The sequence below is a fragment of the Dipodomys merriami genome, unplaced genomic scaffold (assembly GCF_024711535.1).
Source record: "Dipodomys merriami isolate MVZ:Mamm:240054 unplaced genomic scaffold, mDipMer1.0.p SCAF_129, whole genome shotgun sequence".
NCBI classification, from domain to species: Eukaryota; Metazoa; Chordata; class Mammalia; order Rodentia; family Heteromyidae; genus Dipodomys; species Dipodomys merriami.
Window position 1 is genome coordinate 1,719,581 of NW_027202593.1, and position 19,188 is coordinate 1,738,768.

Here is a 19,188-nt window from a genome sequence, read left to right on the forward strand (position 1 = left end):
AAAAAGTTTTCCATTTTAATATGCAAACTAAAATAATTCACAATAGCAATTTAGCAAGGCCTGGGACTTTTGGCTTTTTCTCCAGTTTTTTTTTCTCTCAAATCAAAGAAATCCAAGGGCCACATTAAGATGAGTAAATCAGCATTATGGGGACCATTAGTTTGTTTACCGGGCATAAAATTATGTCCTCTGCAAACAGGAATACCAAATAGCATAAAAAGCCAGGGGTGATTTACATTTTCTTTTTGATTAGAAGATTTCATCCACTGTAGTCAGGAAGGAAAATCTCTCCCATTTAGCTTTTGAAGATCAAAGAGGCTATTAAATATGCTATATTACCAGCATTTTTTTTCTTCCTTCCTTTTTTTTTTTTTTTTTTTGTAAAGACTAGGGGATGCCACTTTTCAAATTGAAATTGTCGTGGGGGAAAAGAAGAGATTTGATTTGGGGTCATGAGGACAGGACTATATGTTTAACCTTTTATTCAAACAGGTCTTTCCTATAGCTCTCATGTCACAGTAGCCTGTCTAGTGAGTTTTATATGCATCTACTTGATGACCAGCAAACTCTAGGAATCATTCAGTGAACCACAGTCTGATTCTAAGCCTTGGGATCTTTCTGTAGCACATTTGATAACCTTTGATAACCTCTTCAAAGACAAAATAAAGTGAAAAAAAATTACTGGAAAGAAGGATGAGCCTATGTAGGCATTCAGTTGGGCTAGAGCCTGGCTTTCCTCCCAAAAGGAGCAGGCTGAGGTGAACGTTGCCTAGGCAACAGACCCCACTTCCCTTCCGAGATAAATAAGCAAATGTGCGTATTACTGGCTATACTTTCTTTCCTAGATAAATAAGCAAATGTGCATATTACCAGCTGGCATGGGAATTGCACTTCTATTTTCCCCAGCTGAAAGCCTGGGCCTTTGCTGATGGCAAGTACTAACACTCTTTGAACCACAGTGCTTCACTGGATTAATGTTGCAAACATCCATCCTCATCTGTTTTCTGGCATTTAGAATTCAACTGTCCTGCCAGGCACCGGTGGCTCATGCCTGTAACCCTAGCTACTCAGGAGGCTGAGATCTGAGGATTGCAGTTCAAAGCCAGCCCTGGCAGGGAAGTCCATAAGACTCTTAATTCCAATAAACCACTCAGAAAACAGGAAGTGGCGCTGTGGCTCAAGTGGTAGAGCGCTAGCCTTGAGCTGAAGAGCTCAGGGGCAGCGCCCAGGCCCAGAGTTCAGGTCCCACGACCAACAACAACAACAACAAAAGAATTCAACTGTCCTCTGTCTTATGGCATATTTCAAATGAACTTGAGGAATTAAAACTTACTCTGTATCTGTAATGCATGGGTTTCCTTTGAGTCTGAGATAGGTCCTTAGCCTGTAGATGGTAGGAAGAGTGAAGTCAGCAGCTGAATGCAGTCAGTGGATTGCTTTTGATTGAGGACTTGCCATTTCTTTTCTGCTTTGAGCAGTCAACAACCGACAGATGACAAATATTCAGACTTGCGATATGATCCGAATTGGAAGAAGAGGAAAGAGGCGGTGCAGTTGTTGGCAGTGGAGGGACTGCCCCGGTCTGCAGGGAGTTCTTCGGAAACCCTGCCCTCGGCTCCCCTCTACCCGTCCAAGGAGCCGTCCATGGAACTCTCGGGTGGAACCGACAAAGAGAAGAGAAGCTCTCAGAGCGCAGTCTCCTTACTCGGAAGTGAATTTTTAAGCCCAAACTATGAGCAGGGAGACCGTCGCAATGAGTCCTTTTTAGAGCTAAGTGACAGTGACCGGGAGGAATCCAGCAACCTCTCTCAGAACCTGAAGAGTTCAAGTTCACATAACGAGGTTTTCCTGCCAGGGACACGACATGGCCGTCGGAGAAGGAAGTCCAAACAATACTTTGTGGAAAAGAACAAGCTGACTTTGGGGTTACCCATTCCTAAAACAGATTCCTACCTTCAACTTCACAATAAGAAAATGGGGGAGCTTCACCTAGAGCAGGTAAGTCATGGCTACTTACACATCTCTTCCCAAATGCTGGACCTGAATTTGCCTTTGTTTGGAATGGCTTTCTGTTGGGATGATGTCATGGCAACCGCACTTCACTGCAGTCTTTATGTTGCCCCTGCTTGTACGACAAAATAAAAACTATCAACGGCTTCAGTGCTGAAACCAGTATCCCCACTCAAAAAAAAAAAAAAAATCATAGAGTTTGTCAGTGTTAAGATTTGAACTCAGGGTCTTGGACTTGCTTGCAGGTATTCTATAGCTTGAGCCAGGCCCCAGCTCTTTTTGCGTTAGTTATATTTGGAGTAAAAACATTTCTCAAGTTTATGACAGGACCAGCCTAGGTGGTAACCCTGCTAGGTACGCTTCTGAACAGGTTCAGGACACCATAGCCAGCTTTTTAAATTGGCTGATGTGGAATCTCAAGAACTTTTTACTCAAGCTGGCTTCAAATTATGATCCTCTTGCTCTCTTCCTCACAAGTGGCTAGGATTACAGGAGTAACCAGTACACCCACCTATTTATTTGGGCAGTACTGAGATTTGCACTCAGGGCAACTAAGTTGCATATTTTTGCTTGTATGTGTGTGGACCACAGTGGAATCATTTGGTTCTGTGTTCAATAGTTGCACAGTCTTTTTGCTGTTCTTCATAGCTCTGTTGATTATACATGAAAAAGCCCTTGGAATAAATATGATGCCAGTCTCATGACGTGTGAAGCCAGGAACTGATGTTCAAGGCAAAACCACTAGAGGGCAGCTGATCATCGCGGTCGGACCCAGCCTTGCTCTTACTGTTGGCTGGGGAGCCAAAAGTATTTGTCTGGACTCATTAGCATTTGAGTCAAACTTATGATCTGCCATTAAAGGAAATTGTATTTTGAAAAATGAGCCACCCTTCTATCTTTATTGTAACATTTCTTTGAAGATGAAATTTAGTTTGGGTTCAGAAGAGCTTTAAGTGCTTTATACATGTTATTCTGCTCCTTCCTAGTAATTTCTTGGAAAGAAATTGCAGATATTTTGCAAATATAAATATAGAAAAGGTTATTCAATCATCTATAGAGACAAGAGAAGGCTCTAAATGGAGTCCACCATCTACCCAGGGGGTCCAGAGTAGGCAGCCACCATGTGGCTCTTACAGAGACAATAGACCAACCAGGGATCAAGCATGATTGGGCACTACCCTTGTGCGGGGTGCCCTGCTCTACAGCCAGGATTTAACAACATAAGACAGCCTGAGCTCCCACTAGGCATTTACCTTCCAGACCTGGGGTGCAGACAAGAAGCAGGTAACCATTTCAGATGCTGATCAATACTTCAAAGGAGAATGAGAAACTTGATTCACTAAATTACTATGAAATATAACTAAGTAGCTAAGTACCTGGGGAAGGTCTCTTTGGAAGTATCCTTTCAAGTTGAGATGTGAATGGCTGAGAAGAGAAACTCACAATCTGGCAGGAGCTTTGGCCCAGCCCACCGTGGTGGCTGCACTCTACAGGAAGCATCGCAGTATGGGGCAGGTGGAGAGAAAAATCCAAGCCAAGTACTGGCTGGGGAGTCAACTCTGCCTCTTCCACATAGATATTTGATATATCACTAGATATTTGAGGAAGTGGCTTCCGAACCTTATCTTCCTCGTCTATTATATGCACCAACTTCTGTCTTGGAAAGCTGCTTGAAGAATCTACACAAAGCTCCTGACAGGTGTCAGACCCTAGGGAAAGGGAAGCTATGACCATGAGAAACGAGAGGAATCTACCAAATGACTAGGCCCTTCTGAGCAGCTTGTCTGTCTGTCCTTGTACAGTGGCCTGCCGTGTCACTCCCACGGTGGCATGGCTCCTCAGAGACTGTGTACGAACAGGATCCGCTTCCTCAGCTTTCATCATTGTGATCAAACACCTAGCAAAGCCCTTGAGGGAGGGGAGGAGAAGCTCGTGGTGGCTCATCCTTTCAGCCCTCTCAGCCTACCGCTGAGAGGGAAGAACAGCAGCTCACCTCCTGGTCACCTGGGAGAAAGAGAGAGAGAGAGACAGAGAGGGACAGGGACAGGGAGAGAGAGAGGCCTATGCTAGTTGCCTGCATTTATGGCTTCTTTTTCTGTCTGGGCCTACAGCCTGTGGTTCAGGCAGAGATTATCGGGGTTAATCTCTACAGATGCCCTCAAAGATATGCCTAAAGAGACACCAAATGGGCTTTACTGGTCCCAGGTGTTTCGACTCCAAGTTGGCAAGATTCACTAAGCACACTTCCCATTGGTGCTGCTGTCCCCAGGGTTACCATATGCCAACTAGTTGACATATTTGTTTCAACGTCTGTTCAGGTGCTGTAATCAAGCCTGTAATCCTAGCTACTCAGGAGGCTGAGATCTGAGGATGGCAGTTTGAAGCCAGCCCAGGCAGAAGAGTCTATGAGACTCTCATCTGCATTTAACCACTGAGAGATAGACAGAAGTAGAACTGTGGCTAAGTAGTAGAGCACTAGTCTTGAGCATAAAAACTCAGGTACAGCACCTCAGCCCTGAGTTCAGGTCTCAGGACCAGCACCCCAGCCCCCCCCCCAAAAAAAACAGTTATTCAGATACAGCTTTAAACATTTGTAATTCATAATTAAGTTACTTATATGTAACTTGGATTGCACACACACAGAATTTGGTGCTTTGGTTTTGAAGTACAATTAGAGAGTCTCAGCTCAAATGTCTCTAGTTTATGAAGATGTAAAGTTTACCTCTTTCATACTTGAACATCTGCCATGGAAGCTAAATACTTGATGAAGAAATGTCATTTAAAATATTTTTCTTTAGTCCAGAAATAAAAAAGATCTTGTGCTATTAATTTAAACAATGGAATTTGTAGTTAAAGACTTTGTTTTGAGCCTCATTTATTAGAACTATATATTAGAACTCACACAGTCTTGTAGACAGTGATGGCTCACACTTACAATCCTTAGATCTCAGGAGGCTGAGATCTGAGAATCGAAGTTGAAGGACAGACAAATCCATGAGACTTTTCTCCAAATAGCCAGCAAAAACAAAATTGGAAATGGAGATATAGCTCAACTGATGAGCAGAAAAAGGCCAGCGATAGAATGAGGACCCAAGTTCAGGCCCAGGTACTGTTACACACACACACACACACACACACACACACACACACACACACACATACACGCACACACACATGTCATACTGTTACACACACACACACATGTCATACTGTTACACACACACACACACACACACACACATCATATAATCCTAAGCCGTATATTTCCTTATTTAAGTAAACATTTGCTTCAGAATTATTAAGAACAACACAGGAGATGCTATATGTAGAAGCTTTTCATAATCGTATAGCTTTAGTTAAGTATGCATTACATTCATCGTTGAATGTTTGGCTTGAATTTGTAGCCTCTTACTGGATAAGATTAGTTTCTAAGTAGCTATTCTTTCTCATCATTTTGAATTTACTAGAACTTTGGATGGTCCATAAGTTAAGCTGTACCTTTATTTAAATTATCATCCTTTTGTAATTATATTTGATTAGAAACAGAGTTCCTTTTTATGTAGATCTTCCAGCTTGATGGTGCTTTTCAGTTCTACCTTTATTACACTTGTAAAAATTATTCTTCACCAGAGTGGGAACTCCGTAGATGCTCATTGATTGATAGATTTTCTTATTTTGTTCAGTGCTACCACAAGAGCACTTATGATAGTGTAATTTCAATTGAACTTTATGGTTTTTTCAATACCAGACATTTCTTAAGGCATCTTTATGAGCACTGTCTGGTACTTATTTGCTTCAACTACCCATTTGTATGACTTACAGACTTAGAGAGTGACACTTCGTTAAATCCCCATTACTGAAGAGGGTTCCATGGAAAGAAAACTTCCCATGGAACTAAAGCATGCCCTTTCACAAACTGGACATTTCACATCATTAATCACTTTTCTTCTGTGCTGGTCCTGAGGCCTGAACTCAGGGCATGGTCTCTGTCCCTAAGCTTTTCTGCTCAAGGCTAGTACCCCACCCCTTGAGCCACAGCTCTACTTTTGGCTTTTGGGGGCAGTTAATTGGAGATAAGAATCTCATGGACTTTCTTATCTTCAAACCATAGTCCTTACTCAGCCAGCTGAATAGCTAGGATTACAGGTGTGAGTCACTGGCACCAGCAAAAGGAAGTATTTTTAAGAAGGTAACTGCTGTTATTATGGGAGGGAGGTTGTGAAATGCTTAGGATTCTTAGGCTGAAAACAAATTGTGTGCGTGTGTGTGTGTGTGTGTGTGTGTGTGTGTGTGTGTGTGTGTGTGTGTGTGTGTGTGTGTACCTTGAGCCTCCAAAGGTTCCACTGTTCTCAACTTCTTACTGAGCTCACACAGGCTAATTACATTCTTAGTAGCTAGTCGTAGAGTCAAATAGGTCATGTGTGTTGTCCCCAAACATCTGTGTGATACAAGCCCATCAATAATTAGGACAGCTGAGCTTGCTGGGCACCAGCGGCTCACGCCTGTAATCCTAGCTATTCAGAAGGCTGAGGATCACAGTTCAAAGCCAGCCCGGGCAGAAAGTCCAGGAGACTCTTATCTCCAATAAAGTACCAGAAGACTGGAAGTGGCTCAAGTGGTAGAGTATTAGTTAGCCTTTAGCTGAAGAGCTGAGGGACAGCGCCCAGGCCCAGAGTTCACGCCTGATTACTTAAATAAATACAGCTGAGCTCAATATCAGCAGTGGTAGAATAATTTTTTGAAAGATTTAGGAATGATTTATCTTAGTCTAACAGGATTAACGTGGGGAGAATTTTCCTGTGCAGGAAAAGGGAGTTAAAGACTCAACATGGCTGCTCCTATCTGGCTTTTACACTCCCTGACTGGCGATTACTCGAGGCCGGGCCTGTCTAGTGACTGCCAGTCTGTAGACCTCGGTGGGGGGGGGGGGGGGCGGGAGGAGGGGGATAGGTGAGTTCCACCCAGCCCCACGTAACCGGTAGGACTTCCTTCCCCCTGCTGTGTCTTTCTTTCATTCTGCCTTTGCCCATTCAGGAAGTTCCCAGAATTTTACCATTTCAAAGGTGATGGTAAATTGAGATGACACTCATCCTTTTGTGTTGGCTCTTTTTTGCTGACCCTGTATAAATACAGCTGGCAGGTTAGCTGACACTGACGAGCATAAAGGTATTAGAGAGATGTACTAGAAAATAAAACAGATAGGGGCTTGGAAGGTAGCTCAGTGGCAGAGCACTTGCCTTGCATGCCTGAGGCCCTGGTTCGATTCCTCAGCACTACATAAGCAGAAAAAGCCAAAAGTGGTGCTGTGACTCACTCAAGTGGTAGAGTGCTAACCTTGAGCTGAAGAGCTCAGTGACAGTGCCCAGGCCCAGGCCAACAACAACAACAAAAAAAATAGCAAAATGTATTAGAAATAAGTGGCTCATGCCTGTAATCCTAGCTACTCAGGAGGCTGAGATCTGAGGATCAAAGCCAGCCTAGACAGGAAAGTCCCTGAAACTCTTATTTCCAATAAACCACCAGAAAACCAGAAGTGGCGCCATAGCTCAAGTGGTAGAGCGCTCACCTTAAGCTGAAGAGCTGAGGGACAGCGCCCAGGCCCAGAGTTCAAGCCCCACGACCAACAAAAAAGAAATAAGAAAAATAAATACTTTCTATCACTCATTAGCCAAGTGAATAAAGAAGCGCTCATTGTATCCACTGACTGTCCCAGAGAGAGAGAGAGAGACTCCCTCGAGTGCACTTATTTACCTTGGGCATGTGTAAGTAGTCAATGCATACCATCAAGGAATAACATCAAGCCTAACAAAGAACCTACATAAAGTCAGGAATAAAACCAAAATGTAGGGGAAAATGGGGGCCAGGCACACACACACACACACACACACACACACACACACACAGTAAGTTTGAGTGTGTACACCTAACACACACACACACACACAGTAAGTTTGAGTGTGTACACCTAACACACACACACACACACACAGTAAGTTTGAGTGTGTACACCTAACTCACTTGCATGACAGCTCTGGGGAAAGCATGAACTGTTTTCTGTGGCTCTGTCTGATTCTCTAAGAACCCGAGTTTCTTTGAGAGAAGTGGGAGTCCAGTCTAGCTCAGCTGTACTCAATCTGAGTTGCTTTTCCTACCTACAAACCCTCACTTCAAAGCAAGGAACATAATGTACAATTTTTTAATGGCTCTAGACCCAGGCACTCCGACTCTCTGCTCTGCGCCTTACCTCAGTGTAAACACCTAATCAAGATTGCCTGCGCTTCAACAATAGCAGCCAAATGCAATTCGAGAACCGCAAGCCTTTGAAGTCCTCCCGGCAAAGGCCGGTTTTCTAGTCTGGGATAATGGCATGCCATGATTGCTGTCTTTGTTGTATCTTTTCAGTAGAGAAGCAATTATAGGCCCCAATTTAACAGAATAGACATTACACAGCTTATGATGCTCAAAATGCAATTTCATTTGATCATTTTCTCGATTTGATTGGTATTAATAGAATGGTTCACAAAAAAAAAAGTATATAGCTGGCAGAGGTTGTGTCCCATTCCACTTTCAAAGAGATAATGTAGAAGTATGCTTTACCTGCCCAGCAAGTCCCCTGGGGAGCTCCAGCTACAAGTTCCACCAAAACAGCCTGTGGATGGAAATATCCAACTTCCTCTGTCCCCAGCAAAGGACATGTCAGATACTCCATTTTTAATTTGTAAACTTTATGGCAGAACTATATGAGATCTCCCGGTTGTGAGTGTACAAATTTACGGCACTAGTGGGAGACTGAATTAATAAACCAAACCCTCTTTATTTCTATGGCCTAGACGCAGATCTATAGAAGAGCTCAACTTCTGCCGCCTCCCTTCCTCTCCCTCTTCCCCTCTCTCTTCTTTCTCTTTCACCACTTCTTTAAGGTTGGAAAGGGATTTTTCCTGGCCTGCTTAGTTAGCCTAGTTATATTTTTTCACTCTCTTGACCGTCATTTCTCCTCCAGGGCACAGCTGATTTTTCTTTCTTTTTTCTTTTTCTTTTTTTTTTTTCAGGTAAGGGGTAGGTTTATTCATCGTTCCGGCTGGCACCAGGCCATCTTGGTCCTGATTTTTCTTTTAAGTGAATGATGTGTCTGTTTTAACATTGTGGCAGGAATTGGACCAAACCTTTGCAACTCCCGTGAAACCTAGCGTTTGGTAACTATAGGTAGGTTTTTCTGGGACTGCTGAGAGGCAGTTCCTAGCCTGGAACACCAGCATCCATTCTAAAATTTCTTCTCAACACAAGTTAGACGGTTGAGTGGTGTGAGGGCTTCCATTTGCAGAGGAGGCTGTGCATTGCAAACCTAGTGATTCCCTCTGCTCAATTTCAGAATAAGTCCATGATCAAATAGTACTTTCTTGTTTCCTTCTTTTAGCAGTGAAAATTCAAGCAAAACCCCTGTTTTCCTCCCACATTCAGTCCAACTTTTAAATCTTGAAACATCTGCCAGATCTACCTGTAGTACCTCCATATGTGCAGTAACAGTGAGTTATCTCAGCAATTGTTCACAGACAAATAAGATAGCACTTGAGATAAAGGACAGACAACTTGTCTGTTTTGTGCCAGGGAAGCTGTGTTGAATGGTATTTACTTATCACTTCGTATTTAATGAATACTTTTTGCCCTTTCTGTATTGAACACCAGGCTCCATTACTAAAAGTAAACAGTAGAGGGAAAATGTGAGCAAAAGCGTAACAGAGTCCAAATTCCAGATTCTTTCCAGTTGCACATCTGGCTGCTTCTCAGCCTACCCAGAAATTTAACAAAATAAGAGCAAAGCCCTAAAGCTACACTTACAAACTAATTTCACCAGCTCAAAAAGGGAGAGACTGGACTGAGTCACACATCACAGGAAGGATGGTAGAGAAACCTTGAAACAGGCCCTCTCAATAAGAGACCCCAAGTCAGAAGCTGCAGGTGTTTTCTGTTTTCTGTTGTGTGGTTCTCCAGAGAGCAAAGAGACAGGGAATGTGGGGAGACACACTCATGTTCCCACAGGAAGAACTTTCTGGCATTTAGGTTGCTCAGTGGTGGGACACTGCACATGGTGCATGAAACAGAGATCCTTTCTCTCTTTTTTTTTTTTTTTTTTTTTTTGGGTCCGGTCCTGAGGCCTGAACTCTGGGCCTGGGCGCTGTCCCTCAGCTCTTCAGCTCAAGGCTAGCACTCTACCACTTGAGCCACAGCACCACTTCAGTTTTTTTCTTTTTGCTTATGTGATGCTGAGGAATCGAACCCAGGGCCTCAGGCATGCAAGGCAAGTGCTCTTCCACTGAGCCACCTTCCCAACCCAGATCCTTTCTCTTACCGTGGCTTTTCTTTGTTTCTCTTCTCCTTCATTGGAGGAAGTACGTTGTACCGTACCCTCGAAGAGATCCTGATCCCAGGCCCTTCCTGTGTCTCTCTTTGCTTTTTTTTTTCAATTATTATCTACTTTATTGTTACTCTAAAGGTGATGTACAGAGAGATTGTAATGACATGAATCAGGGTGTGAGTACATTTCCTTTTGTACAGTGTCTTCCCTTCCCTCATTCTCTCTCAGCTCCTCCCTCCCGTCTCTTCGCTTTCTGTCTGCCAGGAAGTGAGCATCTTTGTCCCCATGTCCCCTCCCCAACACCACACACCACACATGCAAGAGTTCCCCACCATGCTAGATTGCCTCTTCACAGGCCCAAAACAATAGGGTCAAGTGACCTTGGACTGAAAGCTCAGAAGCCATGAGCCTCTTATTAGTTGTTTATTTAAAGTATGTTCCTACCGCACTGGGAAGCTGAGGACTGAAGAGATCCAATAAACTAGCCATAGAACCTTCCCTTACAGGACTTCTTCCTAGAGGACAGAGCCCTGAGCCTGTGACTCTTATGCTGTATATGTTTTACCCTCTCAGGTCTCCTACCCCATCAGAGTCGCTGGCAAGATGACTATTGAGCACGCCAAAGAGACTGAAAACACTGCCATCGATGCAGAGGACAAATGGCATCAAAGAGCCAGGCAGCTAAAGGTTACTTGCTAGATTGCATGCTAAGTGTGTTTCAAGTGATTCTGCTTGAATATAAGTAATGTCAGTGAGTTCTTGTCACTTATGGGTTTATTTTTATGTCTGAGAATAGCTACCCACCATTGTGTGAAAGAGACTGACTTCTGCCAGAGAAACCAGGGCTTTCTCAGCAGCCGCCTTTCCTGTGTTCCCAGAGGTTCTGCTTTCTTGAAGAACATCATCCTAGCACACTTGCAACACAGACTGCAAACCTCGCCCAGAAGGAAGGCCTGGGGACACACAGGGAAAGGCGAACCTCAGCTCCAGGGTGCCCACAGGGCTGTCCTTGTCAGAGCTGTCAGCCGCTCTCCATGATGGGGACACCTTCCCCAGCAGGGGGTCCCCAGAGCCCGGCCTGAACGCTCACCGGCAGAACACAAAAGCTGCTCAGCTGGCAGCACCCTTTCCCTCCATGGTTTACTACTCTTGAAATCATCATCGTAATATTGAGGGGAACATTTCTGAAATCGTTTCTCTAGGAAAACAAACCAACAGTAAAAGCCTGTAGCAGCTGACGTAGTTCCTGAGCCGGGGTGTGGGGGTTTTGTGGAGTCAGTCCTGCTTCAGATTTCATCCTTATTTAGAAAGGATAAGATCATGAAAGCCACCAAGCCTGTAGAGCTGTTGGCGTCATCTGCTCAACTCATATACACGGCAACAAGAAACTGGAGAAATTTGGAAATACCCTAAATCGTTTCCTTTTTCCCCAGTGGCCGCCAGGCTGCCCTCACACTTGAACATTTAATTAATTAAATTATTTAATTAATTAATAGCGTTCTTTAGAGCTTCCTAAATGCTGAAGCCAGGGATACCTGGAGCCGACAAGGTAGAGTGAACTCTCCTGGCACAGGGCTGTGGAGGACAGGATCTGATAGCACATCGGATACAGAGCTAGGGCATGGCAGAGAGCACTTTAAGGCATGTCTCGCATTCTGGGCACTGGACCAGGTCATAAGGAGAATTCTGGGGCTCCACCTGCCATGCACTTGATGCATGACCTTGGCAAATGGCAACTTCACCTATAAGCCTTAAGTTTCCTTGTTATGAAAAAAAGAGTTGGTCTAAATGACCTTCAAGGTAAATTACAGTTGCTAAATCTTATGATTCTATGGCCCTGTATTCCTAAATCATTTAAATAATCATAGAATGCCCGTTTGAAACATGTTGTGACCCAGAGCTCTTTTAACTGTCACTAAAATGGAACAAAATAAGAAGAAAGGTAAGAGAATGCTTTCTGTTGTCCAGGCATACTAAGTATCATGTCTGTAACTCTCCTGAATGAAGACAAAACAGCACAGGACATTTAAAGTCATTTTACACAAAACACAGCAACACAGAGGCCCCAGGAATGGTTCCCTTTCCTGATTCCATTTTTACCTGGTGCCCTGGAAGAAGCGATTAGCAAAGTGTGCACTGGTGGATGGCATAATCCACCTTGCCTGCCTGTGAGAAAAACAGCTCTGTGAATGGGACTAAGGGAGAGTCCCATTCTCCTTTTTCAGAGGAGAGATTAGCACATTTACATGCTAGACAGAATACAGGTGGATCCATTGTAACAATGAGATGTACAAGACACTATGTTGAAAAACGAACTTCATAGCTTTCGCGGGGAGTGGGGGGAAGGCAGGGAGTTGGGGAGAGGTGGGGAGGGAAGGGATAGTAGGGGGAAAACAAAGGAGGGGGTAATAGTGCTTGATAGGAAATGTACTCATTACCTTACTCACGTAACTGTAACCCCTCTCTGTACAGTATCTTTATGATAAAAATATTTAGAAAAGAAAGAGAAACTATAACTAGAGGAGGGAAGAGAGAAAATAGGCCAGGTGCAATTAAAAAACCCACACATCTTCTCTCTTAAAATTTTGGGAATGGTAATGAGCGGGTCACTGAGTGGTACGAACCAGCAGGGGAAAGGCACTGGGTTCCAGCCTAGCAACATTGGGAAGACAAAACCTTAAACAGATGATCATTTGTGATGTGAGTCTCCCAGTGCCCATGCTGCTCCAATTCATCATACCAACAGCAGAAAATAGAGCCATACTCCACATTTTCCTAATATCATAGGATGCAGTTTACAACCCAAGTTCAACAGACTCGTTTTTAATTGTCAGTGAGCTGTTTAGCAGGGGGGGGGGGAAAGGAAAGAAAGAAAGAGGGAGAAAGAGAGGAAGGAAGGAAGGAGGGAGGGAGGGAGGGAGGGAGGGAAGGAAGGAAGGAAGGAAAGCAAAGAAAGCGCAACAGAAACGTCTTCCTATCAGAGCTGACCCTGGAGCTCAGGGCCAAGTCTGGGTAGCTGAAAGCAAGGTGGCTTTTGTGTTGAAGCCAGGGAGCGCCTGCTTAGGATCAGAGCGTGAAGTCTGCCTTGGGCTTGTGATTTGTAAGCAGGAGAGCTGCAAGAGAGAAGCAGCCAGCCCCTACCTTTCACAGGGATGGCGCAGACATCCTTGGATGGCGCAGTATGAATGAACATTAATGACTAAGGACGGGCCTTGCTGAGAAATTGTCATCCCGGCATTAGGCACGAAGACTCCCCAGGGCTAACACACCGCATGTGACGCATGTGACGTGAAAACCTATTGCCATTAAGCAGTGTGGGTAACAAAAGAACCCCAGCGAGAGCAGGATGAAATAGCGGATTTCAGTGCTGATGCAGGAGATTAAACAGCCTGAGAATGGCTTTGTATATTAACTTCTGGGAACTCAGATCTTGCCACCTAAAGCGTGACACCTGAGGCCTCAATTGTAGGGTAATAAATCTTCCATAAACCACAGATCTCAAGTAGGCTGCCTGCAAGGTGAGAGAAATCACATCAAGCCCCATAAATGTCCTTTCTGGGGACTGAAATGCCATCTCCAGGCACTCGGGTTTGGGTGAATGGCGGATTTAACACTTGAGACAATTGAAGTTTCATCAAATGATGAGTCCTTGCCCTGTTGACAAAGCCCCCTGTGAGGGCCATTGTGAACACAATTGTTGGGCAGCAGAGGTAAGGACACAGCAGCGGAAATCAAGTGCTAACCCAGGACTTCGGATTTGTTTCTTCTTTCTTTGGTGAGGAAGAGGAGAGGAAGTGAGGAAGATCAGTCAGCAGAAAAAGTGCCTTGTCACTTTTTTTCTGCCAAGAGTTAATGGTGGGACTGAGGGGGATGACCTTGTCAGCACTGATCATGGTTGTAGATTATAGCAAAGGGCACACTCACTTGACCTTCCTGCTCAGTAACAGCAGCCAGGCAGAGAACAATTTCTTCCCCCTTTCCTCCAAAGCGGGAGGCTTCAGGCCCAACTCAATATACTGCATGGAACAAAGAACCTTTTCTTACCTCAGGATAGACAAGTTTTGTTGTTGTTGCTTTGCTTTGTTGGCTTGTTTTTGTTTTTGAGGGGGACTATTTTGGCAGGAGTGGAGTGTGAACTCAGATAGGGTCTCAGCTTTTTGCCTGGCCCAGCCCTGACCGTGATCCTCTTGTCTAACCCTCCGGTGTGGCTGTACAGGCTCCCAGGTGGGCCCATCATGCCCACTTGTTGATCAGGATAGGATCTCATTAACCTTTCCCAGGCTGGCCTCAAACCCTGATCCTCTCTATAGCTACTCTCTAAATAGCTGAGATTACCGATGGGCACCACGCTACCCAGACAAGAAAGATTTTTTTTTCTTTTTTTCAGAGCAAAGTAAAAAAATAAAAATTGAGCAAAACTAATCTTGGCATGGCCTCCGTAGCCCCAGAAAATCCAAATTCCAGAGGGAACATAGTCTACCTTTCAAATTAGAAGTGATGCTTTACTTACAAGTCTGAAACAAGGAATACTAAACCATTTCTGTGTTAATTTCAACACCCTCAACCTTATTATAATGCGGTTTCATTAGAAGTAGAATAGCACTTCCCATTATGTAGGAATACAATGCAGCTTGAGAATCACATCAGAAAAAAATCTAAATAAAAGCTGATACTTTTTCCTAAGGTCCTTCATAACAAGGTGAAACAAACATACCTCATTCACTTCCAGGTATTTTTCTCTCCAGTGATCTAGCTAATTGTTGCATTTTTCAATTAATGTTGCATAGATACTGGATGTAGGAAGGTTTTAGCTTTATTTATTTTTTTGTAATCTGTGAGCTTAGAAAAGGAGAAATACCTTGCCATTATTGATGCATATGTCACTGTTTTCAGTAAGCACTTAATCATTCTTTCCAAAAGCCTCTTAACTCAGCCAGGTTTTCACAAAGTAATGAGTGTGCTTTTTCCTTGGAAAATATTCCTAAATGGCTCTAGCACAAGATAGTTACATCGTGTATCTATTATACAGGGAGTACATCTTGTTGTTACTAGACTCTGAAAAGCATAAAGACTGCTCTGAAATTGAAATCTTCCCCCTTCCCCCCCCCTCCACCTTTTGATTGCCTTCAGTCCAGGCTGTATTAAGGAGCAGAAGGAAAACAGCCCTTTGGTTTTGTGATGTCTATCACAGCTCTGGCTCTCTCAGGATCTGCTGAATAAAATCTAATTTGTTTCATCTGGTGAAGAGGTCATCCCTAGCTTCTAACCTGTATGAGCAGGAAGAGCTGGTGCTCTGAACTGTATTTCATATTAAACTTGTACTTGGTTGGGAAAGCAATTCATCAATGTTTTCTGGTTAGGGTTTTTTTTTTTTTTAATAGCAATTTAGTTAAAGTAAGATTGTGTTCTCTGAGATGGATCTTTGGTCTCTTTTTCTGTGTACCACCTTGGAGGTGAAGCTGGCCTCTGCCCCACCTGCCGTGTGGTGCCGCTTCCCCTTCCAGACTGTAAAAGGTTTGTCTTTAACACAAAGCAAGTTGGAGCTCGCCACCTCTTTCTAAGCTCACAATCTAAAGCCTTTCACCGAGACTTCCCCCAGGTGTCTGGAGTGAGGAAAGGGTCTCCGTAGCATTCACGTCCTTGATCACCTTTCTAGCTTCAACTCACAGTTGAAAATAAAGAAAACAAGCCGGGCGCTGGTGGCTCACGCCTGTAATCCTAGCTGCTCAGGAGGCTGAGATCTGAGGATCTCGGTTCAAAGCCAGCCCGGGGAAGGAGAGACTGTGAAACTCCTATCTCCAATAAACCACCAGAAAACCGGAAGTGGCGCTGTAGCTCAAGTGGCAGAGCGCTCGCCTTGAGCTAAAGAGCTGAGGGACAGCACCCAGGCCCAGAGTTCAAGCCCCACGACCGACCAAAAAAAAAAAAAAAAAAAAAAAAAGGAAATAAAACACTAATGTATAACCATCATATCTTTTCAGGATTACCAGGAACGCTGGTCTCAGCAGTCTAGCAGCCTCCCAAGAGGTCAGTCCTCTGAAACAACCGAGGGACAACAGCCCTGGCGAAGGCCAGCCAGACCCAAGGTTCACAAAGAGCGCAAACGCCAGGGCCTCCTGCCTCCTTTCAGGGAAGAGGAGCTCAGGGTCAGTCACGGAAGCCAGAGCGCCCCCTGGCAGCAACAACACCCAGACAGCGACCTACCAGACAGGAGGGCACTTAGGGTCCAGAACCCCAGAGTCACTTCCAACATCTTTGTTCCACCAAGTCAGGCTTTTGACAAGGTGTTACATATAAACTCTACTGGCTATCACTCCATGCTGAACCTTAATAGAGAACGAGGACTCAGACATGAGGAGAAGAAAAGGTTTTCCTACCAACAGCTACCCAGCTACACTCCTGCTGCTATGGATCTGAACAACCTTAGTGAACTGTCTAAGACACACGGGCCCCTAAGCCAGAAAGGGCCTTCAGCTGTTCATGACACGAACGTCCACAGGCCGACAAAGCATAAGAAAGCACCCACACAGCCTTCTCCAGAGATGAAATATAAGAACTTAGAAATGTTATGGTAAGAATTCCTTTTGCTCAGCTGGTTTCCCCGAGGAGAAAGACAGGAGAGGGAGAAGGAAATGGAGGAGACACTGGGTATGGTCAGCTACAAGGGAAAATCCAATGTAAGGCTCTCATCTGACTAACGTAGACCACTCTTAATGTGTTTCTTTTCTTCTTCCCTGTCCTCTCTCCTTTTCCTGCTATAGTTAAAGTAGCAATCAGAGGGAGAGAAGGACATGGAATCCAATGTGCTGCAAGGATGTAATGAATGGAGAGAACCAATTATCTCCAACACTGTCACGGCCTAGCCTAAGAAAATAACCTAAAGTATAGAAGAAATGCGTACATAAAAAAAGTCATTTCCAGACAGGACCTAGAAATCTAACAGTGGGGAAAGGTCTGGGTAAATTACGATATTTAATGTCATATAACCACTACAAATTATGAGAACAAGAAAGAGTGTCTATAAAAAGAAACCAGTAAGGTGCAAGATTCTGTTCAATTATGAGCTCTGCTAAGATACCAATCATGTCATCTGGCCAGGGAGAGTGAGGTGATTGTAATTCCTCCTCTCTAGTTTCTAAATTATCCAGGAGGCCCGCATTGTAGACACATTGCCTCTCCCTCTATAGACAGGGAAAAGGAAGTTATTTTTAAAACCACTTCTGGGGGCTGGGAAGGTGGCTCAGTGGTAGAGCGCTTGCCTTGCATGCATGAGGCCCTGGGTTCGATTCCTCAGCACCACATAAGCAAAAAGAAAAAAGCCAGAAGTGGCGCTGCGGCTCAAGTGGTAAAGCACTAGCCTTGAGCTGAAGAGCTGAGGGACAGCGCCCAGGCCCAGAGTTCAGCCCCACAACCGGACCCAAAAAATAATAATAATTAAAAAAAAAATAAAACCACTTCCAGGGACCTTTGCGAAAGGCTTGAGTTTTCCTGCCTGTCACCAGCTTTGTCTGGATGTTATACAGGCCTATATCCACCCTGGGAAGTGAGTTGAGTACTGCCCTCTTTTTACATCCTCTGGGGCACTTCATAGACAGCTGCAGTTAGATCTTACTTAAAGTTCAGTAGAAAACCAGGCGCTGGTGGCTCACACCTGTGGTCCTAGTTACTGGAGAGGTTGAGATATGGAGGATCTCAATTTGAGGCCAGTGCAGGCAGCAAAAATTGACTCAATTCCATCTCCAAAATAACCAGGGAATCACTAGGATTTGCTCTAATAATTCTAAGTCTTCCCAGTCTGTTTTTTCGTCAGTCTGATAAATTATACTTATTAGGAAAGAAATTAACATTTTGCTAAGTTTTAAAATGTACTGTCATAAAACTTTTCACAGTATCTACATATACTTTTGTATTATTCAAGTTTTGTAATCATGCTTTCATTTTTAATATTGTATATGCTATCTTTCTTGTTTTTAATTTATTTTTTCAATTAAGGTGTTGGTATATATATATATATATATACCACAAGCCTTGATTATGAATAATAATCTGTTGGCATAAGGATTCTGAGTAGGGGGTTGGAGGCATGGCTCAGTTGGTAGAGCACCATCCAATGAGCGAAAGGGCCAGGTACTGAATTCAAATTCCAGTTTCCAACCTAAAAATAAAAGGAATTCTGGGTAGCAACAACCTCTTTTTTGGCATTTTTACATTTTTCTGTATTTGTTATGATTCTTGGTTATATTGGTCTGTTGCAGTATTTTGCTGCATCAGTGTTAGCTATTTTATTGACTTCCTATTCTGGGAAGATGAGAATTTACCTCCTCTCCCTCACCATCACCACAGCCATTAACCCTCCAAAAGTCATAGGTAGGTTTCCATTGAAAAAAAGAACAATACTCAGTTACTTTTATGATCATGTCAATGCAACCATAATTCATACTCTAGCATTGAAGACTATAGCTGTGCTTTATTATTATTTCCCAAAAGTTTAGATTGCCTTGCTATTTTTTTTCTTTTTGTACTTGTGGCTATTTTTACCCCATATTTCCCAGTGGCCTCTGAGTACAGCATTTCACCAGGACAAAAACCCCAGGCTCTTCTTTCTTACGAAGACCTTTCGTGGCTTCCTCTTGCTAGACCCACTCCGCAGCCGGTCTGAGGACTCCCTTTTCCAGACACTCACACTTCGTCTTGTTGGAGCGCAGCCTCTGATACATCCTCAGACTGGAAGCAAGGCATAATGGCAGAGGTGGGGCAGCAGGCGGTCCTCAACCTGCTGTGTTCCTGCTCATGGTTGCCCGGGGTTGACCTTCATTCCACCATGG

At 44.0% G+C, this 19,188-nt stretch overlaps 1 protein-coding gene across 5 annotated transcripts in view; it reads left to right on the top strand.

Annotated features, from left to right (window-relative positions):
- LOC138824441 (jhy protein homolog) overlaps positions 1–19,188 on the top strand; it is a 47,597-nt gene that overhangs the window by 12,863 nt on the left and 15,546 nt on the right. For 4 of the 5 annotated variants that reach the window (XM_070018296.1, XM_070018297.1, XM_070018295.1 and 1 more), the window contains 3 exons: positions 1,479–1,998; positions 10,937–11,050; positions 16,345–16,934. In XM_070018296.1, coding sequence (XP_069874397.1) covers positions 1,479–1,998; positions 10,937–11,050; positions 16,345–16,934 — 1,224 coding nt within the window. The remainder of the gene's footprint in view (positions 1–1,478; positions 1,999–10,936; positions 11,051–16,344; positions 16,935–19,188) is intronic. The other variant, XM_070018300.1, reaches the window with a different exon arrangement.